The 10,644-nt window shown below is 41.5% G+C and overlaps 1 protein-coding gene across 3 annotated transcripts in view; it reads right to left on the bottom strand.

The window, feature by feature from the left end:
* Positions 1 to 7,935, bottom strand: part of LARS1 (leucyl-tRNA synthetase 1) — a 72,260-nt gene extending 64,325 nt beyond the window's left edge. The window contains exons 1-3 of one of the 3 annotated variants that reach the window (XM_077326969.1): positions 7,839 to 7,894; positions 6,214 to 6,329; positions 2,680 to 2,798 (exon numbers count right to left, since the gene is read on the bottom strand). In XM_077326969.1, coding sequence (XP_077183084.1) covers positions 2,680 to 2,798; positions 6,214 to 6,294 — 200 coding nt within the window. In that variant the 5' untranslated portion in view covers positions 6,295 to 6,329; positions 7,839 to 7,894. Of the gene's footprint in view, positions 1 to 2,679; positions 2,799 to 6,213; positions 6,330 to 7,838 lie in introns of all 3 variants that reach the window. The other 2 variants (XM_077326970.1, XM_077326971.1) reach the window with 2 other exon arrangements.
* Between the last annotated feature and the right edge of the window lie 2,709 nt (positions 7,936 to 10,644).

Below are 10,644 nucleotides of genomic sequence, written 5' to 3' on the forward strand. Positions count from 1 at the left end.
CTTATCTTTATTAAATTGCATCATGTTCTCATTTGCCCATTTTTCCATTGTGTTCAGATCTCGTTGAACTCTGTCTCTATCTTCCGGAGTATTTGCCAGTCCTCCCAATTTGGTGTCATCTGCAAACTTGATGAGTAGTCCCTCTACCCCCTCATCTAGATCATTAATAAATATGTTAAAAAGTACCGGGCCGAGCACCGAGCCCTGAGGTACCCCGCTACTCACCTCTCTCCAGTCTGAAGAAACGCCATTGACAACAACTCTTTGAGTGCGGTTCTCTAACCAATTCCCTATCCATCTAACTATCTGAAAATCCAGGAGTTATCCTGATGACCACCTACAATCTACAAGAAGCACATGCTTCATTACAGTACCCTTTATGCAAATGTTTCAAACATTTTATTATTACAATGGCCAAACAGTTCAATCATGTTATTACAATGGCCACACAAACAAACCATACAATTAATGTTAAAAATAGAAACAGAAGTCCCCCCCCCGAACCATATTTGTGGGAAAAGATATATTCATTTATTTATTTCTTCTAACTGCTGTTGTGCTTCCAGTATGCTGAAAAGGAATGCTGGCTTCCCCTCTTCTATAATTTTTCTCACTTAAAATCTAATTAAAGTGCACACTTGTCAAGCTTTAAAATGCCCCAATTCCTTTACTAATGCAATTTTGTAAATAATTTGATACTTTGTACTTGAAGTCATGAAAAAATTAGATTAGGAAAAACTAAAAACTATTCCTTCTTAAACTGAAGATAACCTTTTAAAGCTTTCTTTCATTCACAAATCACATTTTAGTTCCTCTCATTAAGGCTGCAATTCAGTACAGAATTTCTTCAGGTCTGGAGTACAGTTTGAGGCAAAAATATTGTGGTACATGGTGGTCAGAGTGTGATCTAGGACTGACAAACTGAGTGCAAATCCCAACTCTGCCAACTCTGCCTTGAAGCTCACTGAATGTTAAGCACACTCAGCACCATCTACTTCCTAGGGTTGTGAGAAATAAAGTATATATACTGCCATGAGATCCTTGGAAGGCAGAAGATAGTTCAAATTGTCTTGAGCAAGAAAGCAAAGAGGTGAAGTATACATGATGTAACACCCTTTTGCAACTGGGGCATTTGAGCTAAAAAAATTTTAAAGCACAAAACAGACATATTGATGCTCTCGTCTTCTGTATGTAATTCTAAATTTAAATTCTTAACTGGTATGATCCATCTGGTTTATTGCCAAGCACAGTGAGCAATGCATAGTGTTTCTATCATTACAAAGTAAAGTTGTACCAGTTGGTTGGTTCCAGTATTTTCAGATGCACATTTACATCTCCAGCAAAGTAAGAAATCACCAAGTGAGAACTGCTTTGACAACTCAAGCAGAGGTGCTAGTTAATATTATGGAATGCTAAAAATATTCAGGGTGGGAGGCTGATTTAACTATATGATAAAGATTATGGTAATTTGATTTTTGGAAAACATTACTGAAACATGCCATATGTGAAGCAACTTTCAGAGAATGATTTCAGGTGAACAGTCCAGGGGACACAAGCCAGAAAACCAATTTAGTGTGCAACACATGATACAACTTCCCCATCCTGGATTTGGTTTATCTCTTACTCCTTGCAGTCTGATGCTTCACTGGGCTGTTCTATTTGACCTAACTCTGGATTGTTCAGCCCCAGATTTGCTCTTCAGTTAGATATTTGACTACAGAGCCAGTATATTTGCTCTTCAGTTAGATCTTGCTGATCTTCTAACCAGTATAACACTGTCATGAATAACACATTCATGCCCTCTCCCCTGACTGTCTTCTCCCGGACTCCTCCAGGCCGGGTGTAATAAAAGCGTAAATCTCTGGGTTGGTCCCTATCTGCCCTGTGCATACCAAAGCTGCCCTCAGCGGGGCATCCTTATCTATTCCGCTCTAAATGACCTTGCTTGTCTCGCTAGAGTCTCAACAGACTGTTAGTTTTGATCAAACGCTGGGCCATCTGGCTTGCATAGGAATTCCTGTAACTTTTGCAAATGTGCCTTTCCCAACATTTCTGGTTCTCATCCCCCTCCCCTGCTTGGTTCCCCCTATAAGTACATCCCAATGTTTAATGTACCTTTGACTCTGCCAAGACAATTGCTCAATGAGCTTTGGCCCATGTTAGCTGCTGTAGTACTTCTGTTCAATAAAGACCTTATTTTGGATCCTTACTCTGCCTGGACCTTGGAAGTTCCTTTGTCAGACTCTACTCGCTAACTCTGCCTGATTCCTGATAAACACAGTGGCTCAGTACCATTATTAACTCATCTCATATTATCCTTCCCGAGGGGACTCTGATTCTTCTAAGGAAATCCTAGGTTCTATTGGGCATCTAGCATGGAAAACTATACTTGGATTCCACAGTATACCCAGGCTTCTATCCTAAGCACAGTTAACGGTGCCCAAGTACCATAAACAGCATCCCTGTCCGTGATACTATGTAAAACAAACAAAAAAACAAGGTTATATGCTACAGACAGACCCCATCAGTAACTAATCTGACTTTTTCTATTAACTGTAATGATTTAAAGGGTACAACTTTAAATACAGAAGTGGTTCCTATAGCTAAATAATCTAGAACTACAGCGTACATTCAATCTTCCCTTCCCATTGGTTTCCTATTAGTTCCAAACATTCTCACCTCTTCTGGTTTGCAGCATCTGTTGCATTAATCTCAAATGCTCTCTCATTGGCCCACTTCTGCTGGACTTCCTTTTCAATCTTCTTCAAAAAGTCTACTTTAGCTGTCCCCTTCCGTTCCTTAACAAGTATAAAAGAATATAAACAAAACTGTGTATCAGAATTACTGAAAAAGTGTCCTTTATTGTAAAATATGCAAAACATAATTTCCCTAGGTTTATTATATTTATATTCAGTTCACTTTTATTTGGCCCTTTCCCCTAAAGGCCCTTTCTTCCTTCTGCATTTAACCCTCAAAACAGCCTTGAGAGTTAGGTTAGTCTTAAAGTTGTTGGAGCCATATGGAAGGGCGGTATAGAAATAAAATAAATAAATAATAAAATAAATAAAGTGAGTGACTGGTCCAAGGTCAGCCAGTGAAGTGTATGGCACAGTGAACATTTGAACCCAAATGTCCCAGAACCTAGTTGCACATTCTAACAAATATGCCATACTGGCTTAGTACCATTAATGTCAACTCCACCACAAAATATTTCCTCCTCCACCTTCTTATTATTGTTTACTTCATATTCATATATAGTCTGCCTTTCTAAAGGTGGACTACAAAACTGAAACAAAACAATAATAAAACTATATAATACGTACAAATACACACTACAATAGAACAAGGCAGTAATATAATAGTGCAGTAAATAGTTTTGTATCATCCATTATGTAATTTCTTTCTACTAGGTTTGGCTTGCAGTAAAAGAAATTAAGAAAACAGCCAAATACTTACATTCCAGCAAGTTCAGACCCTGATTATTTATTTATTATATTTATATACCGCCCTCCCTCGCAAGGATTATGCAAGAGACCAAGATCAGTTAATAAGAACTTTTTATTTATTTAGAAAGCATATGTGCCTCATAAATGGTAAAAAGTAGAACAAAAACATGATAACTCATAATAGCTGTCATGAGACATAACTTGTATAAAATCAATTAAAGCAATCTTGTTTTATGTAAACTAGCAATAACTGTAGGCTGGCAATAATTTGAACTGACAACAAGTAAGACGATGCAAATTGGGCACTTTTGCTCAATTTTATTTGTGTGTTTGTTTGTTTAGATTTCTATACCGCCCATTTCTTTGCAGCTCTGGGCGGTTTACACTGAACATTATATAACTTACATGGAACATTATACAGACTATAACATCAAAACAACTTTCAATAAAGCATCAAAAGATTACAAAACCACAATAATGATATAATAACAATTAACAGTAACTTTGGGAGAGTCATGGGCAGGCATCTGGGGGGACCAGCAGGTGTTCAGAGTCGGTCGGCCTCAAGCGAATGCCTGGTGGAAGAGCTCCCTCTTGCAGGCCCTGAGGAACTGTGGAAGTTCGGGCAGGGCTCTGATCTCCTCAGGGAGCTCGTTCCACCAATCCTTATCCATTGTTGTTCCTTTATATATTTATGAAACAGCCTAGGGGGTGGGACGTATCCGGCTGTCCAAGTTGGAATAGGGCCAATCAGGGTGCAGCCAGCTTTGCCCTGATTGGCCCTGCCCCTGCAGCTTCCACCCTCCATCCCTGGACTCTAGCCTCTTTGCTCTCAGACGCCTCAGTGCTTGGAGCCAGCAGCAGATAAGGGGAGAGGGCCCTGGGCAAAGGGTCGTGGTAGAGGGCTTGCTAATGAGGGCCTCTTACCTTGCTAGGCTGGGCCTGCTGACTGCTTGTTAAGGACTGCAAAGGAGCTGACTAGCTGACTGCTAAGGAGCTCTGTCTTGGCCCAGCTAACGAGTTGCCCAGCCACCCGCCTCACTTGATCTGGCTGCGAGCTGCCACCCAAGGCAATTTTAAGCTGCCTGGCCAGGGGCCAGGGGAGGGGACCCTTTCAAGGCCCGTTCTTAGGAACGGGCTTTGAAGCTAGTTTTAATATACTACACTTTTATATTTAGATGGGCAGTGGGGGAACTTCCTTGTTGGTCATATTATTGGGCTGCAAATAAATGTATCTTTAATAAATGTGTCCCAAGATCTAGGTCAAGCTACTGGATTCTGTACCCGCTTCCACAGTCCATGATTCATGCAATCAAGACCATTCAAATTTCCATAGATCTTGGAACATAACATATTATGATGGCAGGCAAATAAATATGCATGACTGAATAAAATATTAAACATGACAGAAGGCATATGGAACAGACTTTCAAAGCGTATTTTAATAAGTTATACAACCATTTAAACTACAAAGCAATTTCAGCTGCTACCACCCTTAACCCTACAGCAATTTCGCTCTAGCGACAGCTTTTGAATTCTTAGTCATAGCACTTTGCTTCTTGAATAGAAGATGGGGCTTTATTGGATACTCCAATCAAATTCTCATTTGCAGCAAATCCAAATAGGGAAAAACAACTGTATCAATGAAAATCTGCCTCTATGTATAGGAATTATTATGTGCTGCATTCTGCACTGGAACAGCTAACCTTTATTGTTTTTAAAACTGTTTTTTTAAGCTGCTGTAAGTCTCTATTAATGTAATAGAATTGTAGTCCATGGACTACAATTCCCATGAGCCCAGTGAATAATCTTTTATTCAAGAGCCTCTTGTGGCGCAGAGTGGTAAGCAGCAGAAATGCTGTCTGAAGCTGTCTGTCCATGAGGTTGGGAGTTCGATCCCAGCAGCCGGCTCAAGGTTGACTCAGCCTTCCATCCTTCCGAGGTTGGTAAAATGAGTACCCAGCTTGCTGGGGGGTAAACGGTAATGACTGGGGAAGGGAATGGCAAACCACCCTATATTGGGTCTGCCAAGAAAACGTTAGAGGGCGTCACCCCAAGGGTCAGACATGACTCGGTGCTTGCACAGGGGATACCTTTACCTTTTTAAGTCTCTATTAGAATTAGATTGAAAGTTATAATTTTGTTGTCTGCCTAAGATTCTCTGTTATAAACGTAATGTTCTAGAATTTATTACTTTTTTGAAATGTCTTTTCTGTATGTATTCATGACATTTTTTCCCAATTTTGACTTATACTTCAGAATTAATTATTGTTTTGTCTATTTTCATTTTTAAGTTTTTTTAATTCCTTGATAAAGCTCTGTTAAATGAAAAACCTTGGGAATCATTAAATACTTTGTATTAAAGAGACTGTGTGGAAGATTGAAGACTCCTTGCATGTCAATTTACTATGCTGGATTAAGCTGTTTTGTGGTCCCATTCAGGCATCCCAGTGTCCCCTGTATTGTTTATTTTTTAGCATTCTGCTCAAGCACATGGTAAGGAACAGCCTAATTCACCTTTTTACAGAAGAATTACATTAATCATTCATTCACATACCCTGTACTTTCCATATCAGGCCAAGTTGCAGAACTATACTCCTAGAAAGCCAAGGTGGGGCTACAGAATGTCAGTTCCAGAAAGAAAATCCCCAAAACTAGATTCAATACATTTTCAAGCAACAATCAACAAAAATGGCTGAGCCAAAACACTCATCTACCAAACTGTCTGCCAATAGGCAATGCGTGGAAGAATGGAGAGCCTACTTACTATAAGGACATGCGCAAAAAGTACTGTATTTCTTCTGCAAGCAAACCCATTGGACATGTATTTCCATAAGGGCTCAGCCATTAAGTTTCAGGGGGTGTCCACACATACAAGTGTCCCTTAGATTAGAATAGCAAATAAATGAACAGGGGGGGAAAAACATTCACCCAAGTAGAAGAACGTACAGTTGTATACTCTGGGACACCAATAGGAAGGAAACAAAACAAGATTCCTGTAGAAAATGTGGTATATTACTGGCAGTGCCAAATCTAGTTGTTTAACCTTTACTTACACCCCGCCCTCCCATCTCAGATCTTCAAAAGTTAAGTAAAAAGGATTTGTCTTGGGTACAAATATCACTTAAGAGAAAGTAATGTTGACACAAAAACCTAATGGACCTACAGAAACAGTGGAAATCAAGGGATATTAAAGATCTGAACATTTTTGCTTGGAGTTACGGGAAGATACTCAATAAGCTCAGGTTGCTACACTTCTAATTATAAACAAGTCCATAGTCAAAAAAGCAACCACTTGCAACATCAAAACTAACTAAACTGTTTAAGCTAATCTCACATTAATCGTTTACATTATAATATCTGACCTGGATAATCTAAACTTTCTTCTCTGATGTTCTACAAGCCTAATTGTCACCTTACTGTTCCATGGGATTAGTGAAGAACAATCATTCTTGTGCCAATATATATAGTTTTGGGAACACTCCTTGGAAACAGTGTAAAACTTCTAAGGAAAAGTGATAAAAAGTAGGGGCCTTGAAGCAGGAGAACCCCTTTAAAGTCTTCCATATATGCTCCCAAAACTCTCCATTTTGCAGACATTAGTCCAGGGGTAGTCAAACTGCGCCCCTCCAGATGTCCATGGACTACAATTCCATGGACATCTGGAGGAGCGCAGTTTGACTACCCCTGCATTAGTCAGAAAAGATGCAATTTACACTTTTTACTGCAAAGGACTTCAAAAATGAAGTCATATGAATCACCCAAAGGAGGAAGTGGTTCCTTCACTTTTAACAATTCCGTAGAATAAAGAACTTCACTAGCTGTAGCAACTTGCAGAAGGCTAGTGAGAATCTCTCTCTTTCTCTCCTGCCTACCCACAGTTTTTGTGGTAGACACGCACCCTAGCAAAATTCGCACTGAGTATTATGCAACCCTCCAAAATGATTGGCCGAGCATCCTGCGATCTTAATTTCTCTATACATAGCCCGGTCCCGAAGCCCTCTTGACGCAATGCAACGATAAGGCGCAGGGTAACGCTAGGAAGACCATTTTCTTCCTGTGTAATGTGCACGGGGAGGAAAGGCGGGATAAAAATGTGACAGAAGACCTGCCATACAAGAGCACTGTCCTTCCTCCTTCCCCCTACAAGACTCGATCTCGAAAGGAGACAAGCTCGTCTTCGAGGAAACGAAACTCCGAGGACAAGGGAAGCAGGCAGCTGAAAGAAGCCGTCCAGCTTCTACTGCACTGAGACGGAGCGACAGGCCTCGCTGTCCCCCCCCCCCCCCCCCCCATGGAACTGGCTTCCTCCTGTGGTCTCCCCCCCCCCCCCCCCGACCACCCATAACCAGGGCTTGGGGAGGAGGTAAACTCATCGCCGCCGAAATTCACCGTCATCGCGCCGTGCCACTGTCAACCACCGCCGTCTGCAACAGCTGGTCTCGATGCCTTCACCTCTGCTCCACGCCGCCGGTTCTCCCACAATGCAACGAAAAAGAGGCAGATCCGGTTTCCTTCGCAAAGGTTACTGGGATATGGAGTTCGCCGACATGCAGGTACCGAGGCACGATGAGGAGAGACTGAACTACACTTCCCGGGAAACAATACGTTGCCAGATGCCTAGTGTAGTTCTTCTAAATCCGAATGTGCCTGAGATTAAGGACTACTATTCCCATAATGCACAAGGCCGCGTTATAACAGTGACTGCAAATTTGGGCTCTGAGCTCTCGGTGTACAGTGTATCTAAAGGAGAGACCGCTGAATCTATGTCTTTGCAACGGAGTGTTATCAACTCTGGAATACTATTTGCTTGACGCTAGAGAAGAGTGGTTTTCCGCCTCCGGGGGATTTGCTTTGACTTTGCAGTATTGTGTCTGCCTTGGCTTCCTGTATGACTTTCAGTAACATTAATGACCATCTTCTCATGTTTATATTCTAAGCCACAAGGACAGAAGGGGTATACATATATTCTAATAACTAAATATAACCAACCGCTACACCACACTGACTGACTTATAAGGTCAAACGAAAAGCTGTGTTACATATTATCAAAAGTTTTCTAGCAGCTTTAGTATTAGAAACTGGAGAAACACAAAATTCTTTGCTTTTAAATATTACATGTCCTAAGTATGACCCCCCTTCAAGGATCGCCCCCTTCAAGGATCGCTGCCTTGTTGTGGCAAGGGGGCTTGCGTAGTTCAGTGAAGCTATGAGCTATGCCGTGCAGGGCCACCCAAGACGGACAGGTCATACCTGAGAGCTCTGACAAAAGGTGATCCACTGGAGAAGGCAATGGCAAACCACTCCAGTATCTTTGCCATGAAAACTCTATGGACAGTTCCAATAGGCATAACGATATGACGCTGGAAGATGAGCCCCTCAGGTCGGAAGGTGTCCAATATGCTACTGGGGATGAGCAGACGGCTAGTACGAGTAGCGCCAGAATGAATGAAGCGGCTGGGCCAAAGCCGAAAGGACGCTCAGTTGTGGAAGTAACTGGTGGCGAAAAGACAGTCCGATGCTGTAAAGATTTTTATTCCATAGGAACCTGGAACGTCAGATCCATGAATCAAGGCAAGCTGGACGTGGTTAAACAAGAGATGACAAGACTGAACATCGACATTTTAGGAATCGGTGAACTAAAATGGACAGGAATGGGTAGCCTTCATAATCAATAAGAGAGTAGGAAAAGCAGTCTTGGGATACAATCCCCAAAATGACAGGATGATCTCAGTTCGAATCCAAGGCAAACCATTCAACATCACAGTGATCCAGGTCTACGCCCCAACCACTGCTGCTGAAGAGGATGAAGTTGATCAGTTCTATGAAGCCCTACAACACCTTCTAGAAGCAACGCCCAAAAATGATGTGCTTATCATCATGGGGGATTGGAATGCTAAAGTAGGAAGCCAAAAGATAACCGGGATAACAGGCAAGTTTGGCCTTGGAGTACAAAATGAAGCAGGGCACAGGCTGGTAGAATTTTGTCAAGAGAATACAATGGTCATAGCAAACACTCTTTTCCAGCAACCCAAGAGACGACTCTACACATGGACATCACCAGACGGTCAACACAGAAATCAGATTGACTATGTGCTCTGCAGCCAAAGATGGAAAAGTTCTATCCAGTCAATAAAAACAAGACCAGGAGCTGATTGTGGTTCAGATCATGAGCTTCTTGTTGCAAAATTTAGGCTTAAATTGAAGAAAGTAGGGAAAAGCACTAGGCCACTCAGGTATGAACTAAATCATATCCCTGACGAATACACAGTGGAGGTGACAAATAGATTTAAGGAATTAGATCTGATAGACAGAGTGCCTGAAGAACTATGGACGGAGGTTCGCAACATTGTACAAGAGGTAGCAACTAAAACCATCCCAAAGAAAAAGAAATGCAAGAAATCAAAATGGCTGTCTGAGGAAGCTTTACAAATAGCTAAGGAGAGAAGGGAAGTGAAAGGCAAGGGAGAAAGAGAAAGATACACCCAATTGAATGCAGAATTCCAGAGAAAAGCTAGAAGAGATAAGAATGCCTTCTTAAATGAACAGTGCAAACAAATAGAAGAAAACAATAGAATGGGGAGGACCAGAGATCTTTTCAAGAAAATTGGAGATATGAAGAGAACGTTTCATGCAAAGATGGGTATGATAAGGGACCAAAATGGTAGGGACCTCACAGAAGCAGAAGAGATCAAACAAAGTTGGCAAAATTATACAGAAGAACTATACAAGAACGAGCTTAACATCCCTGATGACCACAATGGGGTAGTTACTGACCTGGAGCCAGACATCCTGGAATGTGAAGTCAAATGGGCCTTAGGAAGTCTGAGCAACAATAAAGCTAGTGGTAGTGACAGCATTCCAGTTGAACTATTCAAAATATTAAAGGACGATGCAGTAAAAGTGCTACACTCAATATGCCAGCAAATTTGGAAAACTCAACAATGGCCACAGGATTGGAAAAGGTCAGTTTACATTCCAATCCCAAAGAAGGGCAATGCCAAAGAATGTTCAAACTACCGCACCATCGCACTAATTTCTCATGCTAGCAAAGTTATGCTCAAAATACTACAAGCTAGGCTCCAGCAATATGTGGACCGAGAACTTCCAGAAGTACAGGCAGGATTTCGAAGAGGCAGAGGAACTAGAGATCAAATTGCCAACATACGCTGGATCATGGAGAAAGCTAGGGAGTACC

This window comes from Paroedura picta, chromosome 3 (assembly GCF_049243985.1).
Source record: "Paroedura picta isolate Pp20150507F chromosome 3, Ppicta_v3.0, whole genome shotgun sequence".
NCBI classification, from domain to species: Eukaryota; Metazoa; Chordata; class Lepidosauria; order Squamata; family Gekkonidae; genus Paroedura; species Paroedura picta.